The sequence below is a fragment of the Pristis pectinata genome, chromosome 18 (assembly GCF_009764475.1).
Source record: "Pristis pectinata isolate sPriPec2 chromosome 18, sPriPec2.1.pri, whole genome shotgun sequence".
NCBI lineage: Eukaryota > Metazoa > Chordata > Chondrichthyes > Rhinopristiformes > Pristidae > Pristis > Pristis pectinata.
The window spans coordinates 25048218-25074921 of record NC_067422.1 but is presented as its reverse complement, the minus strand read 5'-3'; the positions used below and the strand labels follow the sequence as shown (position 1 = coordinate 25074921).

Here is a 26704-nt window from a genome sequence, read left to right as displayed (position 1 = left end):
ACTATGCTGTAATGTTCTATGTTCAATAGAACTTGCTAGTAGCTATATGAACTTACCACTTAACTACCACCAAGTTTGGGATTCCCAGATAGGGAAATCCTAAAACTTGCTGGCTACTCTGCAGCGGCAATTTCCCAACTCTGCTGTGACAATTAACACCTCAGCATTCAGTGATGGAATCTGAGCTTCCAACCATCTGCCCACTCAGCTGGTACAGTCATAACCAACCAATTGGTTTCACTGAAGGAGCAACTATGAATTATGTTTTCCAAAATGTTTCCATTGATTTTTTTTGTAGTTTATGATCACCAGGAACATTTCTAAAAGTTCACAGCTTTTGATAATCAGCTGACAGCCGTTGCCCCAGCTTCTACATGGGCAGAGCATGTTTATACCCTCCCAGCCACTGGTGGCATTGCACCACACAATTCCTGGTCACCACAGTGTTTAGATTTTAGGATCAGGATGTACTCTCCACTCAGCTGGTGCTCTCCAATCCAAAAGGTTAAGACGTTATTTAACATGTCGCTCAGCAAAGAATGTTGGCAGCAACTTTGGTCCAACTTTAAAAAAGAGTACCATTGAGATGTGCCCCAGTGTGCATCTCACTCACCCCACTGATCTACTCCCAGAAAATTCCACATTAATTAAGCCAAACAAATTTATTCCAGATCATTAATGCACTCAGACTGTTGAAACACTAGGAAAAACAAAATTAGGGAAAGACAGCAAAAGTATTCATTTCTAAAATGGATACTCACTTTATTCTTCACATCTATTCTGTATGAGAAGCAGGGCCTTTTATTTAAAAAACTAACTGCAAATTTCACTATTTTGCATATTTTAGGGAACCCAAAATAAAATCCTACTCCAATTGCATACACATACTTCCTTCTTGTCCCAACCTTTTTTTGTTTTTTTTTTGGGGGGGGTGGGAGGGGATAGGGGGAGAAATAAAGGCTGTGGCTCTTTTCAATAGAGGCAATTAGGTTAGAGGGGGAACACAGCAGGGTTGAAATCTCCAAAAAACGTAATACAATTTGTCCATATGTCAACACCCAACTGAAATCAGCACAAATTTTAAAACCATCAAAGCAAATAAATGACTTAGCTTTTTCAACACAACATTAAATAAGAATTACTGGAAAAGCAGCGAAGGTCAGAAATAAATTAAACAGGTAAAGTTTGTCTAATGTAAAAGGATTACACAGGATAAAATGTTGCACTTAAGTTTATTGTTTTCTTAAAAAAATTGTTGCTTCCAAAGAATTTTTTATTGAATGGTATAGCTGTTTAGAAATACAGGTATACAAAGGTATGAGAGTGACAGTGCCTGGTGGTCAACAGCTGGTACAGAAAAATACTTCAGATGTTAAAGCTTTAAAGATATTAAGAAATTCCTGCATGGTACAGAAGGCTCAAGGTACATATTCAAAACACCGAGTTAACCCCCTATATAAATTCTGATCACAGGGATTGTACAAGGCATGAAGCACAGCTGCATAAAATATAAAACCATTTTAATGGTTACATACTCAGCGTAGTGTATTATATCAGTTTTGACTGTGATGCCTGGTCTTGTAACCAAATTATAAGCCGTGTCTAAGGCACTTTTATGAAATCTCTTCACATAAATTCTAATGGAACTCTTGTTTGGATAAAGATTGATATGAATCTATTTGTATGACTTTGAAACATGCAGCATCTGGTAGCTTGTGGAGACTTATGCAAATATTTTATGAACTTTGGAAAATCAAATGTCCATCACCCCATATGTAAAAAAAACAGTAGTTGAACACTACTTAGAAGTGAAGTCATATAGGATCAGATTGTAGGAAAGCAGCTAATCAGAACAGTGTTCAAAGACTTCAATGGTAAAATAGAAAGGCCAATCATCCTGGGCCTGGGTCCATTACAATTAAAATTTTCATCCATATTTTGGGGTAAAATTGCTACTTAGGAATGGATTAGGATATCAAAAAAAAGTGTCTGAAGTACTCATGTCCACTGTGTAAGTCAAAAAAGCAGCTTAAATGGGGAAAACACAAGAACACAGTTCAAACACTAAACACAATTAAAGAACATTTTAAATCACAAGATAGCTATTAAAACTCCAATTGTTGTACTTCAAAATGATTTGTGCAAATTACATGAACCCCACCAGCAATTTGAAAAGATTTCCAACAAGTTGGAGTGATAGGAGTGAATGTACATTTTAAGTCACACGAGTGAATTAAGTTACAAATTTGCGACTGATGGTAATTCGAGGATATTTCAGTGTAGCTAAATTTGAGTTATTCATTAGTCCCTGGTTACTCAAAGTGTATGTTGGCACTAAAAATGCAGGCCTGTCCTTGCATTGAACATGGTGCTAACCAGATACTGCCATCCTAGTAGACTTATTTCAATTTCTCTTTCCCTATTATAAAACTTGTTTACATAGATCCAGCAATGCTCACAGTTTGGTCTTTAAGCAGCAATAGGCTGCAGACTAATAACTTGATAAATTCTAAGCCATTGTCCACAAAATTATATATGGATATACATGTTTATTTGTACATGTAGCATGCATTACAATACACAAGACTCCTTCTGAATACACCCTAATGTCCAGATTTTAATTGGGTTCAGGTGTAATTCAACATTCAAAATGTGCTCAAATTAGTACTGGATAATCAAAGAAAATTTATGATATAATATGTAGGGTGCAGTAAGTCGAAACAAAAAGAAAATTAAGATGCAAGAGGACAATGGCTTATTTGATAACTTGCCTGTTTTTTAATAAAAAATAAAAATAGGTAGGAAAGAATCAGAAGTCATCAGTTCAGTAATCATTTTAATCTTCAACTTCTCTTTGATCAGAGAAGGGAGTTCCACGCTAACCATGAAATGACTCTACTCTGCCTGGTTTAATGATTCATTGAGGTCACCACCGCCTTTACTGTCCACATCATCATCCGAGAGTTCAAGTGCAGTACCCTCCAGCTGCAGTGCACGCCTTCCGGTTCGACTAGTGGTGAACGTCAGACCGGTACCACCTCGCCTGAGGAATGGAACTAGAGTTGTAAATACCTCACTGCCAAATACTACATGCCAATGCGACATAGTTATAGCAATTTTTTCCACTGGACTCAGGAACAAACTGAGCATCAACAACTTGCATTATCAAGTGACTGACTTTCAAAAAAACCAGCAAGTGCTTTGGATCCATGCATACACTGTGCCGCATTCGAAACAAGCAATAATGAAATATACATTGCTGAACTTTGGCTTTCAAGCAGTTTTGTTAATAAGCTTATGGCGTGTACTAATTCTTATACAACAGTGGTCAGAGCATTACTGCGGTTCAGCAGAAAAAGAAATCCTTTTCATCTTTGAAATGTTTGCCTGGACCAATGTGATGAAGAAGTCTCACTGCTCACACGCATTTCTGTCTCCTCCTGGTGACACTGAATGTAATATGCACACTGCCTGACAAGCTTAGTACCAAGAAAATTATAAATTACATTTAAATAGGTCACAATAGGGCATCACTGTGGCACAGCTAGTAGAGCTGCTGTCTCACAGGTCAGGATTGAGACCTGGTTCAATCCTGACCTTGGGCATTGTCTGTATGGAATTATCACATTCTCCTTGTAACTGTGTGGGTATCTCCTGGGTGCTCTGGTTTCTTCCTACATCCCAAAGGCATGTAGGTTGGTAAATTAATTGACTGCTGTAATTTGTCAAGTGGGGTAGGTGGGTGGTGGAAGTTGATGAGAATGCAGGATTAATGCAGAATTTGTGCAAATGGGTGGTGTGGTCAGTCAGGACTTGATGTTCTGAAGGACCTGTTTCTGCACTGTACCTCAAGATACGATAACGTAACTGGTGGGAAGTGGGAATGCTCCATTTGCCTCTGATAGGCTTCCTCAACTTCAACCTTTTCACCTGATGTCAAATATATAGTGATTCCAATATTGAAGTAGCGCTACATTACCCAACTTACAATTTTTGTGACTGCGGAGGAAATAAGAGGCACAGAATGGGGATTGGGGACAGAAGAGACGATTAAAGAACATACCAAGTATACATACATCTCCGCTGAGTAATCATATCAATTTCTCACTCTTTTTGAGTTAGTCAAATTGAAATAATTCTGTCAGATAGATACACAGGCAGCTGTTCAGTGGAAACCCAAAATTGCTGTTAAGTTGGTTTGCTTCAACAAATCAACAGTATATAACATTAACTCCTCAGTAATTACTTGATCCATGTGATTTTGAACCATAACCCTCCACACCAATGCCCGAATCAACCACTACATCTCATCAGAGTTAAACGTTCTTGAACTTAGGGATAAGGAAGGAGATGAAGGTAGCAGAATATGATTTACTGCCTGATCACATCTAGTGACTCTTGTTGATAAGTTAATCTTGATCCTGACTGAAATCTGAGAGGAGAACGCTGCTCGCACAGTGGTGCAACAATTGGTGCCACTGTCTCACAGCTCCAGGGATGCAGATTCAATCCTGTCTTCAGGTACTGTGTGGAACGTGCACATGCTCACACATTTCTGCCGGGTGCTCCCATTTTCTCCCACATCTCAAAAGATGTGCTTGTGGGTCAATTGGCCACTGTAATTTATCACTTCGCCACTGTAATTTATCACTTCATGTAGGTCATGTCAAAAAGAATCAAAAGTGATTTCAATAATTTGGAGTACCAGGAAATGAGAGGGATGGGGCTGCTCCTCTGGAAGCCAACATGGAATCAATGGGTTGTATGGCTTACTGTGCTGGTACAAGATGAAAGGTAGATGATAGATGATAATGGAAACACATTGAGGTTTCCAGCATGGTCACAGTGAGCCAAATGGCTTCCTGTGCCATAAATTTCATTGATATTGGTAGCATCCAAGTAACTCCTGATCTCTATTCAAATGACAAAGGCCTCAGAACTGGCAAGTCACACAGTGTAGAATTTAAGCACTGTGATCCCAATTCCATCTGAAGTTCATCCAGGCTTTTTTTTTGCTAAATTCTTAAAAGATCTTTGATCAAAACCAGCTCTACCTGAGCCTGCTCTTCAGAGTGTTAACCTCACGGTTCATCGCCTCAGCAGTCTCCGTGGTATCATCCAGTTCCCGCTGGAGTTTCCGACGGGCTGCGTTTGCGCGGGTCGCTTCCTCTTCTGCCTCTTCCAGCTGCCGTTTAAGTTGTTTCATGCGCGAGTTTGACTTCTCCACCTGGAGAAAGGGAAAAAAGCATATCAATTTTCTGGAAGTTAGAATCAGGTATTGCCTGTAGACTTAAACACCAAGCATTTGATCTTCATCTTTCTACTGCTGAGCAACTCAGTAACTACCAGAAGTTTCTATGGTCCAATCGTTTAGGCTTCCAAGTGCAAAGCAGGATAGGATTCATGTTTTATTGTGGCAGTTTTAAGATGACAAATTTATGATTAAATGGGACAGTAATTCAGGCCCTTCTGAAATACTGGGACAGTGCCAGGCTACAGGTCTGTGTTATGTAATTGGGGTCCTATGGCAAGTAGGACCCACACTGCAGCTTAGGGTTCTGTGCACCATCTAACCAGTGCCCATAATGAGACTGGCAACTGAGGCTTCTGCCCAGTTTCCACAAATGTCCCTCCCCATCCATCACTCCTCCATTATACAATTATAGTTTTTATAGTAGAACCATGAGGTACAAAAGGTGTCACCAAAATTAAAATCTAACCCTGTATATCCAACATAAGCCCAAGGCACCGTGAACAATTTTGTTCAGAAAATGAGGGCAATTTTAAACTCAGATGTGTAGAACAAGGGAACATTGATTTCATATCTATTGTACAGCTCACCAATGGACCATGGAGCAGATCTTCTGCCAAGATCCATTAGGAATGCCTTTGATATGCTAAAACATAAACCTGAAAGAATTTAAATTATTAAAACACACAAAACCATTTAAACCAACTTTCCAGCAATTGTCTTTTTTCCCATTTTTTTAATACCTAGAAGGGGACTACCGTAGCTGTCACAGGCTCAGCAGCAGCTTCAGAGCCAAGTGAATGGCTGAACATCAGCTCTACCCTCAGAGTTAACTGGGCTGCTCCCAAGTACAGGCCATTTTCAAATGTGCAAGAGTTTTAACAATTTTAATTCTTCTACCATTTTTTAAATATATTAGCACATGGAGGATATTCAAACATCACTATTGACAGCAAGGCAAGCTGGGGGCAGACCATCACCACTGTAAAAGCCACTCTGCCTGGTCAGTTAAAGACAATCAGTAATACAGCACAGAAACATGGCCCACCATTCCATGCCAACCATCAATCATCCCGTTACACTAATACTACACTGAACCCATTTTATTCTCTCACATTCCCATCAACTCCTTTTAAAATCCACTAGGAGAGGAACATGGATAGGAAAGGTTTAGAGGGATATCGGCCAAATGGGACCAGCTTAGATGGGCATCTTGGTCAGCATGGACCAATTGGGCTGAAGGGCCTATTTCCATGCTGTAGTACTCTAACTCCTCTCAGATCCTACCACTCACCTGTACATTAGGGGCTCTTTATAGTGGCCAATTAACCCATCAACCATTAGTGGAAGATTATTTTGAGAAATACTGGAAGCTGAAATGCTACCTGTTCCTTGTACTGATCAGCATGTCGGCGTTCATCTTCCACCTGCATGTACACTTCCTTCAGTTTTTTCTCCGTGCGGCGCACCAACTTGTTAGCAGTTGCTCGCTCTCTGCGAATAAAAGTGTCACCAAATTAAAAACAAACCAGATCTACTACAGTGTACAAATCAAATTGGCAAAGGCTCAGAGAAAAGTAGCAGCAGGCTCCAACAAACACTGATGGAAGGATGAAGATATCTAAACAAATTTAATTCCAAAGCAATTTGGATGAATTGAAAAAGGAAATAAGTTCATCAGCTTTTTTTTGTTGAGGAACACATTCAGGGCATTGAGGAAGCCAGTTCCAAGGTACGTTATTTGATCATAGTACAAGCCTGTGTATCACAGCTCCTCTTTTCTGGAGATAGAGACCAGTTATTAGAAGGACCAAATTGGGCCTGTACAAGATGATGCACTTTTGACTAATTGAAATAAAATTCTTAAGATTTCTACTCACTAAGAAATTCGGAGCACCAAATTTCAAAACCTTCAGTTCAAGTGCTACATACACAATGGTAATTTGAAAAAACAATGCGAACTATTACAATGCCGACAATTCTAACATGCGCATTTTTAAATTTCTAATGCCTTCAGATTTTCCGAACGTCAACATATTGCTGCATTTCTGTTCAATTCACTTCACTACACTAGAATGAACAGAATACATGTTTGATAGACAGATGAATCCATCCCCATTGTCTCCAGGTTCCCAGCTGCATGTACAATCCCCAATACCAATGTACAGGAAAAATGCACAGATGCTTTTCCTTTCCTGGAAATCAAAGTGGTAAGTGGAGCAGATGGCTAACTGCATAGGAGATTGTACTGAATAAAGAGAAAGATCACTTGCCACATTTTAAGTTACATTTTTAAAATTACACATCAATTAGTCAAAAGTCAAGTCTACATCATTCTGAACTACAAACATCACACATCTGTTCCCTGATGGCTTGCCTGCTCCACCACTAATGTCTTTAATGAAGTGCCACTAACACTGGAGCTTAAATAAGCTACCACAAGCAAAGCTCAAGGCTTAAATTATTTTAACCAAAATTAAAGTCAGATTCATACTGCACAGACTACACTTAGGTCCACTGAGTCTGTGCCAACCCTGAACCACCCACTGGTTTTATCAACTCTACCCAGATTCTATCACTCACCTACACACTAGGGACAATTTACAGCAGTCAATTAATCTACCCATCAGCACATCTTTAGGATGTAGGAGGAAACTGAAGCACCTGGAGGAAACCTACAAACTCCACACTGATAGCTTTAAGAGATCAGGACTGAACCTGGTTGGGCAGAGGTGTGAAGCAGTGGCTCTACTAGCTGTACCACAGTGCCATTCCACTAATTGTGTGTCAGAGTCAAACTGCACAGAAATAGGCCCTTCAGCCTGACATCCACGCAGACTGAGATGCCCATCTATGCTAATCCCATTTTCCTGCATTTGGCCAATATGCCTCTATTCCTTTCCAATCCATATACCTGTCCAAATGCTTTTTAAACACTGATTAAACCTACTTCTACCACCTCCTCTGGCAGCTTGTTCCACATACCCATCACCCTCTATGTGGAAAAATTTGCCCCTCAGATCTCCTTTAAATAGTTCCCCTCTCACCTTAAACTTGTGTCTTCTAGTTCGAGGCTCCCCTATCCTTGGAAAAACATTGTGACCATCTACCCGATCTATTCCCCTCATGATTTTATAAGCCTCTACAACAAGGTCACTCCACAGTCTTCTGCGCTCCAGCCTATCAAACCCTGCCTTGTGATGGAAGCCCTCCATTGGCAACATCCTGGTGGATCTCTTCTGCACTCCTTCCACCAGATCTGCACTAATCAAGCGAATTATTCAGGCGCCCTGACCTGAAATGTTGACCGCCTGCTTTTCTCCATGGATGCTGCCTGGCCTGCTGAGTTCCTCTAGCATCATCGTGTTTTTCAAGCTAATTATTATCCTCATTTTGTCATCTAATACAATAATCACATCAATCCAGCTTTAGGAACATGTCATTATTCATGAGCAAAACAAAAATTTCCAATGAGTATTTTTCTGGAATAAAGGAAACTGCTTCTACAAAACTTGCAAGTTTTGATTTGGGGCCAATTTATCAAGTGCACTTTACAACAGAAATACAGGCCTCTAGAAAAAAAAATGCCCTTCAGTTAAATTCAAGCAGCCACATTCATTTTCTGGTGTTTAGTGGGACTAGTTCACTGCATTACTAAACCAACGAGTGAACCTCCAAGGAACCAGGCATCAACTGCTTCATATCAAATTTAATATATAGTTGTTTTACTTTGCTTCCTGTTCAAGTTGTTCTTCCAGCTGTGCTATCTTAGTCTCCAATGCTGAAATTGTTGACTTGAATTTGGACTTGACCGATCCCTCCAGCTCTTGCAGCTTGGCTTTTAGTTCCTTATTCTGGCGCTCAAGTTGTTGCCGTGCATTTTCACTCTTCTGTCCAGCACTGCGCTCACTAGCAAGTTCTGAATTCAGAGTTTCAACCTGCCACAAAGAAAGTTGAACCACAAGTAGATTATGTGTCAGAAATCCAGGATTTGTCTTTCATGAGCGTAATAATTGCCAAGTTTCTCTCCAAGCCTTTGGCTTTCATATTAGTATTGATCCAGCAAAGTGTCTGATGTCTTGCTGGCCAAGTTGACTCTTGGTGAGCGAAACAACATTCTTAAATTTAATTTTACAAGTTGCATTGAAATTTAAGTTTGGAGAAAGGAAGCAAATTTTATCAAGAGCAAATCACTAAACGTCATCAACTGAGGTGCATAAAATAGAATTAATTTTAGAATGTCCACTGCTGGAAAGGATTTCTCATGTTTGAACTCTGAATAACCTTCCTTTTATTTCCAACAACTGTTCAGTATCTATGTATGGTCTATGCTACAATAGCCTGCTGGCTTGCAAAACCTTGATAAGCTAAATGTATCAAAATGAAGCGGAATGTTTTGACTTAGCAAAAGAATGCTGTGTCCAGCTGAAATCAGCAGATAACAGACGGCATGGAATAAGAAATCAACACGCCACAAACTGAACCCATTTTAAATTAAAAACCATTTCATGATCACTTGTAGGAAGATTCCAATGTAATTTATCTGTCAAAATCCCACCGTTTCGGATCAGCTTTCCATAAAACATCCAAGCTAATTGGGAGAAAGATCCAGACAGTTGAAAATTTGGTTTCCAAGCTGGGATGACTTCTAACTCTCATGCTGTCCTTTAGTATATAGGGTATCCAAAATAACTAAGAATTCTGTTCACACAAAGATGAAGGCTGGATGATAGCTGGTTAGAATGTGTTTAGGGCATTCAACGTGGGGTTCCATTATGGTAAGAGTATCAGCCCTGACAATTATGGCTCTAATCATTTAGAATTATTGTTCTGGAGTATTTTTAAAAGGAACTTGTTAATTCACTAGAAAGCAGGAAGATAAGCCATCTCTGACCAGGGTACCCGGGTTGTTTCAAACAGAAGCTGGCAACATAAGCATTCCACTAAAAGCCAAAGTAAATGCAGCTGCTGCAGAACTATGTGTGATGGTGCCTGTACTGTACTTTATCCTTTTTCTACAAATTACTAACATTTAATTACATCCAGGACCACAGAAGCAATAGTAACAGGGTCATACAGGTTAGAAATTTCTGGTATGCAAACTACACATGAACATGATTTCTAAAGTAAAAAGATGTCAAAGGCTAAAAGGATTGACAAAATATTTTCATTGGGAAGCTTTACACAACAGTAAGTTTAATCAACCAATTAAAAAGATCAAACCTGCATCGTGGTCTTTCGGAATCTATCATTTAGGAGCTCCATATTGCTCTGTTCTTCTTCAAGCTCTTCCTCTAACTGGACAATACGAGCCTCCAGGCGACGCTTCTCATCCAGTAAGGCAGACCTGAGGAACCATGACAAGGACACATTAACACTGGAATTTAAGATTTCAAATGTAGCCCTAAGCTTCAGGAAATGTGACTGGCTGTGCACTTAAATGTTCTATTTTGGAAATAAAACTACTCAAAATTCAATTTCAGGCTAATCAGCTATTTAATGAGGTACCAGTGCTGTGACACACTGACCAGGTATGCAGTGCTTGGGTAACAGTTATTTAATTTCCCATATCCTTAGAAATTAGAGTTTTGTATATGGATTATACAAATTCAAAGAATGAAAATACAAAGCCAAGTAATCCATCACTCACTACGCATTCTTCATATTCCAAGTGAAGCACACAAAATCTAAACTGAAATGGAGAATGATTGCAAGCAGGCAGAATCAAGTGATTCACATTTATTTAGTACCTTTAAATGTAAAGGCAATTCACAAGACTGAAATTTACCAGCAACCATCGTGTGTGCAGCAACCAGATCCTGCCAAATGTACAAGTATATTTCTCCTTGTGCTGCTTTGCATATTCTATTGTGTAACCTGACTGGAAAACAAAATCCAGAAATACAGATGGAAAAATCCTGACACCACTCTCACTGCTGCCAATTTACAGAGGAGCACAATTTAGGGAGGCATTTCTCTTGTGAATTGAATCGTGGAGGTTAAAGGAAAACAATTTGTGGACCTTATCAAGCTGGACAATTACTTTGGCTTCAAAATCTCTGGGAGCTTCCAAGAAATAATAAGCAAATTCAGAGATCTGAACAGAGTATAATGAATTGTTAAAGCTCCCAACCAGAAACCAACATGAGGATAAAACTACACAGTTTCAAGGACTGGTGAAAATAATTAAGATTTCCCAACAACGTAAAAGCAAGAACATGGTCTGGAGTGGAGGATATAAACATCAGGCAAAAGCTGGACATGTGCCATTAGAAGTAGGGCGCAAAAATGTGAGGAACTGACTTAAACCATGAAAAATTTATTCCAATTTTGCATTAGCCACCTATTAACAAATACCTAGAGGTAAAAAAAAAGTTATCATCCACAAGAATGAGGGAGTTGGTTTTTCAATAATTATGCCATTAATTAGCTGAGATTTGTTTCTAGCATTTGACTGAAAGACAGGTTGCAAGAGCAATATGGCTGGGGGAAAATATGCACCAGTTTCCATCTGCAACCTTAAGACATCATGTGTGCTTACATACAGCTTCCCCGTCACCCCACTCTCCTTTCCAAGTGTGTTGAACAAGACACTTGTATGCATAAGATTTCTATGGCTGAATACTGTTTCATAGTAAGTGCTTTGCATACATTGGTCAAAAACCAAATCAGGTTTTGTCCCAGAAGTCTCTTGGCGCCAAGACCCAGCCAACACAAAGCATGACAATTTGGACAAGCAGTATAGGTATCTGTGAAACTAAAGAGGATAGCAAAGTCCTAGGAGAAAGAGAAAAGTCTTTGGGAAAGCACGTTATCCAAGGGTGCCCTGAAATGTGGCAATATGTGACATCTGTGATTTATATGAAGCAGTACATCTCAGTTCTGGGAATAAAACTGTGGAGGCAGATTAAGTAAAATATGAATGTTACAACTGAAAGACAATCTTTAAATCAACTACTACTTTGACCTTTACTCAAAAGATGCAGACATGTCCTCAGAAAACCATGAAGCTTGAATCAGTTTGGCTCCCTTTATAAACATCTTACAGCTGGGTATGTTCAGACAACTGCAAACTCTGGAGACATCAGATCTAGTCTTTATTGCTGTTGACACATGAATTTCATTTAGATTTAAATCTTGGTACCTCAAGTGCTTTAAATAAACCAGTTTATATTAAGAACTGGGGTAATGGGCCTATGTCACGCTTCCTTACTTTCCAGACGTGCTGTTTGCAATTTCATCTGCCAGCTCGTCACGCTCCTGCTCCGCATGGCGACGTGTTCGCTCCGAAGCAGCCAGTTCCTGTAAAATTGCGCAAAGTTTAGTTCCATGCAAGGCCCAAAGGCACAGATCAGTCATTGGGCTCCAGCTAAGCTGATCACATCATATGGCAGGCATATTAAAAAAAATACCAGTTCTTGAGAGTAAATCAGTGTTGCAATAAATTTCCTCAAACGTACATCAAGTTTTAGAACTATTAACTTCTTCTATCATTCAATGAGATCATGCCTGATCTTTAACCTTGGCTCCATATACCCAGTGTACCTTTGGCTTGCAAAATGTTTACTACATTTAAAATCAATTAAGCCATCATCAACTTTTATTTGTGGAGGTGTTCCATACTTTATCAGTTAGATGCAAATAGATGCCCTCAGATTTAATTGTATTGAAATGTATGTCAGTTTGTTTCACACTCAAGTATATCAGTGCATTTCTGTAATTTTATATTGATGACTATACTGTGCCACAGACAATCTTGGATGTTTCATTTTCTAGGATATAATCCAAGCCATGAACAAGCTGTAGACATTTAGCTGCAATATAAAAATAGCCAAAATCCAATTAATTTTAGGCTGCCAAATTCAATATATTGAGATGAGCTATCAGTCACTGAACTTAAAAAAACTGCTTCCACGGGGAGTTGTTTTGTGTCAGTCATACTGTTGTATAAAATTTTAAAGGAACAATACTATATCTATAGATCATAATTTAATCAGTCACAGCTCAATATAGCCTGCCCTGCTAGAAGCCCAACTACAGATAGTTTCATTTTCCCAATTTCAGAGTTTTTGTAATTTATTTCGAAAATTTTGCAATTAAATAAATTAGAAGCTTGTCCATTGACCAAATCATCAAACCATTCAATTCTGTTCACGTGGTTGTACCAGATGTGCAATTTCTTTACTCAAACTTGCTTTATCTGCACATAAGCATGAGATTTCTCCTTGGATTGGTTGATGGCTAAATAACAAAGTATGGCGGCTTGGATCAACAGACCTCATGAAGCTGCAGAATTTCTGCCTCTAGACTCTTCAGCTTCTTTTCATTCTCCTTTGACTGAGCGAAGATCTCATCTCTGGAAACACGAGCCTCTTCCAGCTCACGTTGGTAGTCTTTCATCTGTGCCTGAAAAAAGGTGTGAACTTTGTTTACATCCTCCAAGTTCATCAGGCAATGAAATACACTTTATACAACTTTAATGTAGCTCACTGTTGCTCAACTATACAGTCACTCACTTAAAAAGCATTATAAACTGCATCCTGCAGTAGTTTAAAGTTTTTGACTTCAAGAACCACGATCCCTTTATTTGCAGAAATAAACTATAATTGTGAAAGTTTAAAATGATTTACCTGAAGCCTACGAAGTTGTTTAATTGCCTCTTCGCGACTTTTATTCGCTGCCTCAATCTGCGCTTCCAGGTCTTTCAGGTCCATCTCCAGCTTCTTCCTTGTAGCAACTGCTTGAGCACGCTGTTTCCGTTCATCCTCCAGCTCTGCTTCAAGCTCACGAACCTACGGCATGCATTAATAAAATTACTGAACTGCAAACTCTCACTCTTTCCAAGCATCACTAAATCCAAGCTCAACCTCATGGTAATGTGACCATCTATTCAGTTTAGATCTAATGCTACTTATTTAAATGCTAAATGCTTAAAATGCAAAGCCACATTGTTGTTCTTATGTTCACTATTACAATTGTCCTATTTATCAACACAAACAAGGTCTAGTTTAAATGATCAGAACATTAGTGCTAAGTGGCCTAATGAGCAACCACTAAGCAGATGGGCTAAAATGTGCAGTTTCAAGACAATTCTTGCCAAAGTTTTCTTCAATATTTGGTAGAGTTCATATAATGAAGTTGTTGAAAGGGAGATCTCTATGAAAATGACTCGATAATGGGAACATTTTCCAATCACCAAGAAACTAAATCATTCAGTCTTCCAGATACCGTTAACCTTGGTGTCACTGACAATGAACTGGGTTCACTTATAGCTGCTGTTGTCACAATTCTCACAAAGCACCTCCACTGCAAACGTAATCACATTCAACCAAAAGCTATTAGTAAAGGTATTTAATTTGGGTCTGTTGATATGCCTATAACTGAAATTCCAGCTTAATGTTTGGCCCTTTGCTTCAGGTGTTTAGTGTTGACAGCTGGATCAAATATAAAATGTTTTTTTTATATAATGGATACTTAGCCCAAATTTCTGAATAATGCCAGAATTAACTAAAGCTCTCAAGAATTCCACCATGACTGAATGACTGATAATCCTAGTATTAACCTTATAGCATTTAAATTGCAAATATTAAATCAGACTGGAATCCCAGATCTTAAACTCAAGTAAATAACCATGTAGCTGGTCTGAAATTAATTGTATGATCAATGGTTAAAAGAAAATATCCATTGGGGTTGGGAATAGCATATTCCAACAGCTAGGAATTGTTGATCATGTCAAAATATTTGGGATCAAAGACACCAGATGAAGCACCTAATGGTTTATGTAACATCCATGCCAAGTGGGGGAATGGGCTTGCTAAGTGAACTGGTACAGAATGCGGTGTGAGTAGCCTCCTCCATCATGAGGTGTGAGCCAGGATGGGATGAGTAGGCAAATTTATCGTTGATGCACACTTAAGTACATCTTTAGTCTTAACTAGTGGTCAGGAAGTTAGAGCCACTTGTGTGTAAATGACCTCAAGCAGATGACTGGGTGCTCTGGCTATACAAGGTCATACATGAATGAAAGGGTGAACCCAGAACCTGGTGTAACTGAGTTGCAGGTCAGTTTGCAGCCATTCAAGTTAACCAAATATTGTGGCAGAGTGCTCACGAGAATCACTGCAGATGTTCTACAACTTAATTCTGAATGTTGGACTGGGATAATGAGACAACTAACACTATTTACTTTAGCACGTTACTTTGAGACAACTAACACTATTTACTTTAGCACGTTACTTTGTATTCATGGAAAGGACATTGATGAGTAGGCTATCTTCTGATGAAGAATTTACCTGTTTAACCAACATTCTCTTCTTTTCTTCATTCTGTTCATCTCTGGCTTGCAGGTCTCGCTCAAATTGGGCCTTCATGGCCTGCATATTGACCTCCAAACGAAGCTTGGCATCTTCAGTGGCCTGCAACTCATCCTCCAGCTCCTCAAGCTGAGTCCTCATCTCCTCCACCTGTTGCTCCAAGGCCCGCTTGGATTTCTCAAGTTCATGCACCTTCCATAATAAAAGACAAGATCGATCAGGTACAGTTATTTATCGATCAACTCTAGGGTCATAACGTTGTTTTTCAGGAGCTACAATTTAAAGTTTACACTGTGGTAACTGGACTTTTCCCAAACTGAGGAAAGCTTCACCTTCCCTTGCTACATACCAAGATGTTACATGCCATTGAACAAAGCAGTTGTGATAAGGTAATGGTAAATGATCTTGAAACCAAGTGTGCAAGTTTACATCATAACATTTATACTAGCCTGTAGATTTATTGTCACGCTATGAAGACCAGAATATCCAAAACATTTTCCAACTTAATGTTAAAATTACTATTAACATCTAATATCTTTCAGTACATAACATTAAAGTAATCTAGTACTGTAGTAATATTAAAATCAAAAATGCATTTTAACTCTGTTTACTGGCTGCTTAGCTGCAAAGGTATTTTTGTTTCTTCCAGGGATGCAGTCCTACACTGGATGGGAACCACTTGGGGTTCCAACTTCAGACAAGGCTAAAAACTTGCAGAAAAAAATTCATAACTGCACAATAGGAATAACTCCTTAAATAGACAGAATGCCAAGAGGGGAAAAAAGCATAAGTGCCAAATTGACAGTTATTTTTCAGTTTTGAGAAATACAAAAATTTAAATACTAGTTATATCCATTGAAACCTTTTCACTCTACTGCTAGAGGAAAAAAAATAGATTCAAAAGGATCCAGCAGGTTCTATTTATTCAAATGGTTTCAAATGAAAAGGCTATTTCTTGATTTTCATCTTGAACCTTCTACTGCATTTTGCTAGATTTTTTTTTTCCATTGATGCCCATGTCACAATATTTGTGTTCAGGCAATTGCTGTTCATGCCATTTTAAAAACCTTGAAATTGACAAATTAGTTCAAAACCAAAAAAATTAAACTAACCATTTCAGGTAACCACACAGTGACTTCTTACTTCCCTCCAACTTCAGATAAAGGCCTAATGGTACATGGACAGGTGCAGCAACAAATCTCATGGAGGTGACAAATTGTGTTGCAACAGGAAACCCAAATACAATCCATTTGGGATACAATACCATTTTAAATTCATCTTAAAAACTTAACTACTGATGATTGCACTGAACCATATGAAGGCTAGCTTAAAGTGCTGAAGTACTTTAGTTATGCATTACTCTGTGGTTCTTTAAGTCAACTTACATTCTTGCCCACATCATCCTTGGAACTCATCAAGTCCTCCATTTCAGTACGGAGTTGCTTGTTGTGTCTCTCCAGCTCTTCTTTAGCTTCAAGAGCCTCATCCAGTGCTCGGGTTAACAACAGGGTTTTTGTCTCCTTTTCTCTGGCTTCAGCCTCGGCTCTATCCCTTTCCTCAGCATAGCGAGCAGAAATGCTCTTTTCTTCAGCCAGCATCTGATTAACAAAGCAAAGTTCATTTGGAATAATGAAGCTATAATCTTTATTTTGCATTAATCTATAATATTTTAACCAACTATAGAATCTATTTAGGATTCCATTAAGGTGTGCATTTCAAATTGGTTTTAATTCTCTTTAGCTCTTTCCAATTTAGTAATTTCAACTGAACTATGATGCAGATGCTGAGGCCAAGAACAGAATAGTCGTCAAGCTACATAGTCTGAGTCACAAAGAAATATATATTTAACTTGAGCCTTTTAACCAGTATTGCAGAGCCATAAAATTGTTGAATATGTTAATAATTTTGGGGTTGGAAAAAAAATTTGTTGGAGGCTCACTTTACTCAACCAAAAGTACCTGATCAAATTTCTTCTGTTTCTTTTCAAGGTTGGAGACAATTTGACGCTGATGGTCAAGGTCCACCAACAAATCATCAAGTTCCTGTTGTAGACGGTTTTTGGTTTTCTCCATTTTATCAAAGGCCACTGCTTTCTCTTCGAAGCGTTGAGTGAGAGCTTCCACATCCTTCAGAAGTTTTCTTTTGGCCTCTTCCAGCCCATCTATTGTCGCCACATCTTCATCCACTTTCTTCTTTGCATCAACCAGCTAAATTAAAAAAATAGATTAGTTATTGCATCTGGCCTCTTTTCTGGAATTCAAAGAAATACTTTTGTTATACCATGACTTTGGCTCTCAACTGCAAAGCAGATACACATTGCAAGTAGAAAAATAGAAGTATTAAATACTCAATAAAAAGATTATTTGTAAAATTTTATCTGCAATATTGTGTTACTTTTCAAAGAATTCAGTAATATTTCTTGAAGAGACATAGGTTAAAAGATTAAAAGTTCAATATTTACAGAACAATTTGTTGTCTGATACTCTGCACAGAATTTACTAAATAGGGCGAAAGAAGGTCTGTCAATACTTTAACTTCCATTTCTTTGTTAAACCCGATTTTTAAAGCACCTTGAAATTTTTATTTGAACTTGAATCAAAGTGGTTCAGGGTCAGTTTAATTCTTTAACAGACATTTATACAGAAAACAGAACTGACTGCAGAGGACCAGTAACCATAGCAGCAGTTTCCTCCACATGGTCCAACAACTAACCTGCATATGGAGAGAGGCTAACTGTTTTTCAAGGTTCTTCTTTATTTCTTCCTCTTCCTCCTGCTGTTCTTGGAGATTGTTCTTCTCTTCTTCCAGTTGTCGAATTCGACTGCTGAGGTTCAATTTCTGCCTCGTCTCCTCTTGAAGCAGCTCCTATCAAAGGCAATGCAAAGATAGTTAAACATCATATTGCTAAATTAGTGCAATTCACAAATGAAAAAATGCAAAAACACAAGTTGTGGCAGATTAAAAATTCCTGTTTGTTTTTCTTCCACTGTGACTCTGACCCTCACACATTAAAACCTCTTAATTTTTAGGACAGGGATTAGACTCTCACCAAAAATCAACTTCAATGCAAATGAAGCTGGTTCATTCCAAATGAAGGTGACAAACACTGCAACTTCATCCTTAGCCCTCTGTTGCTTAAGATACAATTACTCAATGCAAAGCTTCATTGTACCCAGAGTATGACCACAAGCAATATTTGCAATAACAAATTGCTGAAGATCCTCAGCAACATTTCTGGAGAGAAATAGTTAATGTTTCAGATTGATGACACCTCATCAGTTTTGATGAAAGGGTCATCAACTCCAGATGTAACTGTTTTCCTACTCCTTAAATTCATAATTGTACATTTTTGCAAAAGTAATCACACATTTAAGCCATCAGTTCTGATGAGGTCATTGATCCGAAACATTAATACCGTTTCTCTCTTCTCAGATGACCCAGTTCAGCATATTGGGTTTTCAATTCAGATTGCCAGCATGCTTTTTGATACCATTTGCATTTGGACATTTCATTTTGATCAGGAGCCTACAATCTGGAAATAGGCAAGACACAGCCAGCTCCCCCGATACAAGAATGCAAAGGTTTCAATTATGTGGTGCATCCAAAGGCCATCGATTCCTGTGCACACCCTTCTCCATTAGTGGATGAGTTCATCATCATCAAGCTGATTTTAAAAGGGAAATAATGCAAGATTATCATAAAAATCCACACAGTTCTTCCCTCATATTATTGATAACTTATACAAAGTGATCCATTTCTCTTCCTCCCAACTAAAGATCTGCGGGTTAACAAAAAGTTAAATGTCAATTCATGTACCTGTGCAGTCCTGGAGTGCAGATTCCAAATTGGCAGTATCTTTGGTAGTTTAATTGCTTTTTTTCTCAGCTTCCTCGAGAAGTCCAGAGACATTGTCCAATTCATTCTAGTAAAGGAGAGGATAAATTCACAATGTGTATGTCTTTGCAAAAGAAACTTCACATGAGATTGTTTATGTATCTTACTGAATATTTGGCATCAATTTCAAATACAACATTTCCAGTATCTTAACAAGTATATTCTGCACTACTGCCATCAGATAATAGGATGAAATATTTTAAAAATCCTGAAAAAAAGTTATTTAAACAAACTTAAAGTTGTTGTTAGAATTGTAAAAAGCTAACTGAATCTGGAATCAATTTAACATATCAGATACACAACAGGTTCACTTCTGGCATAACCAAGGTAGCCTCTCCAGACTGCTGCCCTTTGTTAATGACTTCCATCTGCCATATGATCATCCACTAGGGATGCTAAAATTAATACACAGTATCAAAAAAACATTTCAATTGATGCAGAGCTGCTGACTGACCAAAAAAAGAACATCAGCTTTTTCTGAAATTGTCCTCCCGAAGTTTTAAAAGAAAACAAAAAAGCATTTGTTTTATTCAATATACACCATCTACAGACGAGGTCCTAGGTCAAAACGAAACCAAAGAACTCCAAAGCACAGAAAAAGATCCATTTCTTGTGGTTCAGCTGCTGCAAATTTTGATCTCAAGGTTCTTACCTGAAGTTTGTGGGTCTTATCAGCTAGTTCAGACTTTGCCTTTTCACTCTCTGCAAACTTGATTTGCAACTCCTGTGCATGAGATTCAAGCTTCTTTCTTTTGTGTTCGGACTCAGCCTTTGCTTGTTGCAAACTCTTAACTTCACCAGCCAACTCCTTGTTATCATTTTCCAAACCCTGTTTGCTCTTCTCCAAGTTGCCTTTGTGCTGTTTATGAAAAAGAAACAATTTATAAGTCACTTGTTCAAGTTCTCACTTGTAACCAAAATTTAAGAGTTTCACTTTTAATGAGCATTGAATAATTAAACCCACTCAACTAAGGAAAGATTTATTCAAGAAATAATAATTCTGAGCGAGCTCCTCAGACTATTTTATACCACAGTCATACTGATCCAAGGCTTTCTAACATTTATGGCAAATTCCAGGGTTGCATCTGGTAACTGAATTAAATACTATAAATTTGACATCTGCCAAATGTTTTGTTGCATGCACAGTTTAATGAGCCAAAGCCCTCAATCCCATTCTGTGAGTATATTTCGAAGTGTACTTTAAGTTCCGTGGTACTGACTCTCTTGGCTTGTTCAAGTTGTTCCGAGAGCTCCTCCAGGGCTGTGCTGTGCCTTTGGCGGATATCCTGGATTTGAACTTCATGGGCCTTTGTCTCTTCTTCAATGGCCTTCTTCAGCTCAGCCACCTCTTGCTCACGTTTGGATCTGTCATTAGTTCAAGTAACAGACATGTCAGAATTTTTATCCAAAATATTGGACTTGCTTTTTTCATGCTATCAACTTCAACATAAACTTTATCACAGTCTGTCTGTAAAATAGGAGAACAGCACACTGCACAGGAAGGTTCCAGAGTTGAAGGGGAATGGGCATGAAGATGTCAGGCTTGGCTGGGGCAAGTCCCAATTATGCCATTGTATGGCTTTACTGGACAAAAGGTCAGTTCTATGAGACAATAAGTACACCTGCACTCAGAACTACATTTCTGTGCAAATCCTCACATTCAAGAGGAATAATAAGGAAAAAATGTCAAAGTAAAATTGCTCAATTACATCAAAGCAAGAAAATTCCTGGGACATTTTTTCTTGAAGCGTAATGTATAACTTGTTACATTCAAGGAGACAAACCTAAATGCAATGTGTGGAATTTGCAGAATCTGCAGTTAGGCCTCTACTGCAATGATTTGGCCTGAGGCAGAGTCCAACATCATTGCCTCATTTACTGGCCAACTCTGTTCCAGACAATGGGAAACCAGAAGGAAAGGGGAAACAAAAGGGAAAGAGACTATGTAGCTGCAGTGGCTAATGAGTGGTGCAGAAGCACGTTTGGGCCCAGGTTTGTGATTGCCACAGAAAGGGTAGCAGTGTAGCTGCTTCAGCTCCAGGAACTCCAGTGTAATTCTGACCTCTGCTTTATATGTGGAGTTTCATATTCTCCCTGTGGCTGCATGCGTTTCTCTTACGTGTGCTGGTTTCCTCCCACATCCGAAAGAAGTGCTGGTTATTAATTGGTTACTGCAAATAGCCCCTAGTGGGTCTTGGCAGAGTTTGGCACAGGGAGCATGTGGAAAATGGGGCTGCTGGGGTTGCTCTGAGAGTCAGAGACTTGGTGGGCCAAGTGTCTTCTTCCATGTTGTGAGGATATTGCCAAAATGGTGGATACAGAGAAATGCCCACAGAGGTCCTGTGAAGTCATTCTGACCCATCAGTGAGTGGCAGTTGATGACAGCTGCTCCCAGGACCAAATGTTGGGCAGCCACTCTCATGGTCTGGACAAGGCAGGGCAAGGCAAGGCAGTGAGGCAACCCCACCTTCAGTCAGTGCTGTGTGCCTGCTCACTCACCTCCATCATCCTCATGAAGAATGATGGCTATCTGCCAAGTACAGACAGGAGCTGGTTCTCAATATCAGCCATAAGGCACAAAATGATTTACAAGTACTTATGGTTGAAGCTGCTTCATCCACATAAATAAGCCTGACTTTTGAAAATTACAGCTAACAAGAGATTACATTTTCCCACAATTTTGAACATCTCATCTGCCTCTTAGCTGCAATCTTAAGGTCTTAATGATAATGTAAATTTAGTCAAGAATTTTGCTTTACCTTTCAGATATTTGAATAGTTTTAGTGTAATCTTTTCCAGTGTTGCAGACAGATTAATTTTGTTATTTCATTCACAAAATGACTGAATTATTGTTTTAAAAGTAAATGTACAGTACACTGTACACCTTTTATTTTTAAAAACACTGAAGGAATTATAACATTTCAAAATTTTGTATAAATCAGGTGGTATAATCAAGTAAATCTAAAATAAATTCATTGCTCCAGTGTAAAAAAAAGTTTACCTCAGTTCTTGTTGAGCTGCTGTGGTATCCAAAGTATCCTCCAGTTCAGTCTTCAAAGCTTCCAGCTCTTCACTTAAGTCTCTCTTCTGCTTATCTGCTTTGTTGCGGGCACCCTTCTCTGATTCCAGGTCTTCTTGCAGCTCAGAAATCTGAACCTGCAGCTCCCGGATTAGCTTGAGAGCATTATTTTTCTGAACAGTTTCCTCATCACCTCTGAAAGAAAACCATGGATTGAAGAATAAAACATCCATCACTCCATTCATTATGCTTCCACCAGTTAGCAAATCTCCTACAGACTCAAACTGACAAGAGTTTAAGTCCCAGCCATAACCATCACTCAAATTCAGACATTGTTTGCAGAGTTCAACAGGTTAGTTTCCTGGTGCAGATTGGATCCATGTGCAGTCCAAAATAAAACAATATTTAATAATACAGCAACAGAAACACAGGACACCCAACTGCGCTTGTGTAGGAATAGGAGCAGGAAGTTTAGCCCCTTCAGCTATTGATCCATGGACAATTTTTGACCCGTATCCATATACTTGCTTTGACCTCACATTCAGCAATACCTTTGATCTAAAAGAAACCTCAGTCTTGGATTAAAAATTAAGAATTGATGCAGTATCACCTACCATTTGCAGAAGAAAGTTTCAAACATCATGCTTTGCATGTAAAACCTTCCCAATTTCCAAAAAGGCTGGCTCTATTTTTTTTTAAGGTTATGACCCTAATTCTGCACTCCACGTGCAGTAGAAATACTCTCTTGAACATTTCCCCCGGGATGCTGGAAAACTTGGATCAAGACACCACTTAATTTTACACAGATTACAATCCTTACATCTTTTAGTGATTAGATTCCTGAAGTCCAAGTTTTAAAGCTGCTAGAACTAGTCTACAATGCCAAGACTCACCTCCTGACTCGTCAAAACTAGTTCAGCAACTACCCAGCACGTGTCGGGAAGGTGGTAGAATACGCTCCACTTGCCTGGATGTGAGAAGCTCCAACAAAACCTGCTCAGTGTCTAATACAAAGCAGCCTATTTGATTGACATCCTATCTAGTATCATAAGAAGTCACTCTTGGCACACTTACAAGGTGTAATACAGGTACACACCAGAACTTCAACAGCAACTCCCAGATCTGTGACTCAATACTAGAATTCCTAAATCACTGTCAAATAGGAATAGTTCATAAATGCTGCTGTGCCTATATCACGACAATTAGTAGAATTGATTTTTAGGTCACTGACCTAGCCAGAGCAGCCTGCAGCTCCTCTTCTTTCTTTGCCAATTGTATCTTCAGTTCCTCGATCTGCTGCTGCAACTCAGCAATTTGATCTTGCAAGTCAGTAGTTTCACCATCCAGTTTCCTCTTTGATTTTTCCAGTTCTTGTCTGGTTTTCTCCTCCTTCTTCAAACGTTCTACACAAAATAATTAGATCAACAATGAAGAATACTCATTTTCTTTTCTCCCATTAGTCTGAATGCCCTATCTGCCAGAACTCAAAGTAAGAATTTTGATCTACTGCCATCAACCATATTTCACAAAGCAAAACATTCAAGCTGCATAATTTATGCTTTCATAAAACCATGCTACTTTATTGTGCAGGAAATAAAAGGACATTTGGACTGTCTGCACAGGTGGGGCCTAGGTGGAGAGAACAGATTTAAATTAAATTACTGGATTTCTACTGCCCATAACTATCCAGCTTCCTCCATGGGAAGTTGCCACAAGCAGCTACTAGTTACAGGACACGAATTTTCTGTGACAGATAGCCTGTCAGATTTACAAAGATATAGGCACTTGCTCAAAGCAAAAACAAACTGCTGTCCCCTCTGGAACCATGCCTCAGGACTAAACAGAAGGGAATGCCAGGGCAGAAGTTTTGTAAAAACTTTTGGGATTGTTCCAGTGAATGCAAGAGTTATAGTATATATTCCAGTGCAACAGCTGAGCTAAGAAAGACTCAAGCCTATTAACTTTTTATAAACAAATTTTACAATTATTTAAAAAAAGTAAAAGCCAAATTGAAAGGCCCTGCACCATTTTAACCATCCATTGAGAACCTGTTTTGAAGAGATGATTTTTTTTCTCCCAGGATGTGCCTATCTCCAGCTTATCTTGAGGAAACTGTAGTGAGCAATCTTCTTAAACTACTCAAAGCTAACTGAGGCACTGACTTACACAATGCAGTTAAGAGCTGATCATATTGCTATCGGTCTAGACTTGCATAGGGCAGGTGAAACAGATGGGTTTACATAATTAGCTGATAGTTTAATTACCAAAATTACTAGTTTTATTTTAGATCACCAGTTTTATTTTACATGTAACTAACTGAAATTCACAGTCTACCATGGAAGGCTTTGAACACGTGCCCCCATGTCATTAGCTTGGGCCTCTGGGTTACGAGTCCAGTAGCATACAATATTGTTTCCTTTTGGGACCTGATGGGTCACATTTTAAATATTAACCTATTTCCCATTTTGATTTATCAGATTCAAAAGTTCACATTTTAATCATTATATTAAATGCATCCACTTCAGGTTGAGGACCTGTGGACCAAAGCTACAACTCAAGTTGTATTGTGGAACTGATAACATTGGCAGCATGTCTGGATTGGCTTAGAACCAAGGCCGCCTTACCTTCTAGGTCTGTAATCATCATCTCCTGCTTGTTCTTAATCTTACTCAAATTCTTTGCCTTTTCCTCCTCTTCTGCTAGTTGTGATGCAAACTCAGAAAGCCGGTCTTCAAACAACTTTTTCTCCTATTGTATTAAAAACATCTTAAATTGATCACTTGTTAAATTTAATAGCAAGTTGTAATTTTCCAAAACCAACTATTTTCCCAACTTAAGCTACTATTGAAAAGTCAGGGAAACAAATCATTAATGACCTAACTCAGAAAGGAAGGCACGCAATCTAAATCAGAATGAAGCATCCTTTAATATGATGCTGGGCGATTAAGAGCTTAGATCCCATTAAAGACAAGTTCTGATAGCCTCAATATCACTTGTAAAAGCACACAGTTTAGGGAAGGAATTTTTGTTCATTTGTCTTCTGAGGAATACACAGTAGAAATTTAAAGCAGCCTTAACTTTGGCAAGGGGTTAAATCAAAAATGAAATGAATCAAACAAATTAAACTACTGGAAATATGAAACACAAATAGTTCAACAGAGAGAACATTTTTCTAATCATTTAAAGTGCAATTGTTACTTATTACATTTTTGTTTATTCTACAATTTTCAAAAAAACAAAACCATTTTCTTTTTCTCCTATGCTGTAACTCACTTTGGCCAATTTAGAATTCTGGTCTTCCAACATCAAGATTTCTTCTTCCACTTTCTTGATTTTAGCCTCTGCTGTTACTTTCTCGAGCTGAAGCTTCTGCCGAGCTCCTTCCTCTTCATCGAGTTGCTCTTCGAGATCCTGGTAAGAAAACATTACCAAATAGTAACTTCAGATTTGTGCACATAATTGTTTCACCTCAACCGAATTAGAACCCTGATGATAAAAGTGATGTCAAAGATCATATCCGTATAAGTAAATAAATGAGTGTTTGAGAATTATTCAAGAGCTACTTTGAGAAATGTTACTTGTCTGAATCATTTAAAAGATTTGACAGATAAGGGATGAGGGCAAAAATGACAATTGGCAAGAGGGTGTTACAGGGAGATAGGAGTGAGGAAAAACTGAACTTCAAGCACTACGTTACATCAATTTCTTGAAAAAATTATGGACGCAGAGCAAATATTTTCTGGAACCTCATGATTTAACAACACAAAAACTTACAGATCAATGACCAAAGTTGCCTGAATGTGCTCTCCACTGAAATTACCCAACCTCACGATCAATTAGGAGCCTCAAGCAATAAAATTGTAGTTTACAGTGGCAATGCCCAGTATCCACCCTCCTACAATTTTCAAAATGAAGGTTAAATGTTAGCATCTGTGCACGGACCTGAATATGTTGTTGCATTTTTTTCTTTTCATTCTGCATTTGTTGGTTTCTTTCTTCTTCTTCCTCTACTCTTGCTTCCAAGTCATGCAAGATTTCCTCCAGTTCTTGCTTTTTATGAGCCAGACGTGCCCGCATTTCCTCAGCTTCTGCAAAGAGCTCAGTCTCGGCTTGCAGTTGTTCAGCCAGAATATTCTTCTCTTCAATTATCTAGGTGGAGCATTCATTACAGTTACACCAAGCGACAAATTACACTTACAAAACCCTTCACAAAAAGATGGGTAACTC

General features: G+C 38.6%; 1 protein-coding gene across 1 annotated transcript in view; it reads right to left on the bottom strand.

The window, feature by feature from the left end:
- Positions 1 to 1215: 1215 nt before the first annotated feature.
- Positions 1216 to 26704, bottom strand: part of LOC127580046 (myosin-10-like) — a 123619-nt gene continuing 98130 nt past the window's right edge. The window contains 21 exon segments of the mRNA XM_052033192.1: positions 1216 to 3043; positions 5055 to 5227; positions 6637 to 6745; positions 8981 to 9189; positions 10475 to 10598; positions 12465 to 12553; positions 13529 to 13657; positions 13882 to 14043; positions 15544 to 15756; positions 16950 to 17162; positions 17523 to 17771; positions 18277 to 18426; positions 18580 to 18581; positions 19381 to 19486; positions 20111 to 20317; positions 20679 to 20823; positions 22460 to 22672; positions 23709 to 23880; positions 25102 to 25225; positions 25751 to 25888; positions 26420 to 26626. Of these exon segments, the coding sequence (XP_051889152.1) occupies positions 2896 to 3043; positions 5055 to 5227; positions 6637 to 6745; positions 8981 to 9189; positions 10475 to 10598; positions 12465 to 12553; positions 13529 to 13657; positions 13882 to 14043; positions 15544 to 15756; positions 16950 to 17162; positions 17523 to 17771; positions 18277 to 18426; positions 18580 to 18581; positions 19381 to 19486; positions 20111 to 20317; positions 20679 to 20823; positions 22460 to 22672; positions 23709 to 23880; positions 25102 to 25225; positions 25751 to 25888; positions 26420 to 26626 (3282 nt within the window). The 3' untranslated portion in view covers positions 1216 to 2895.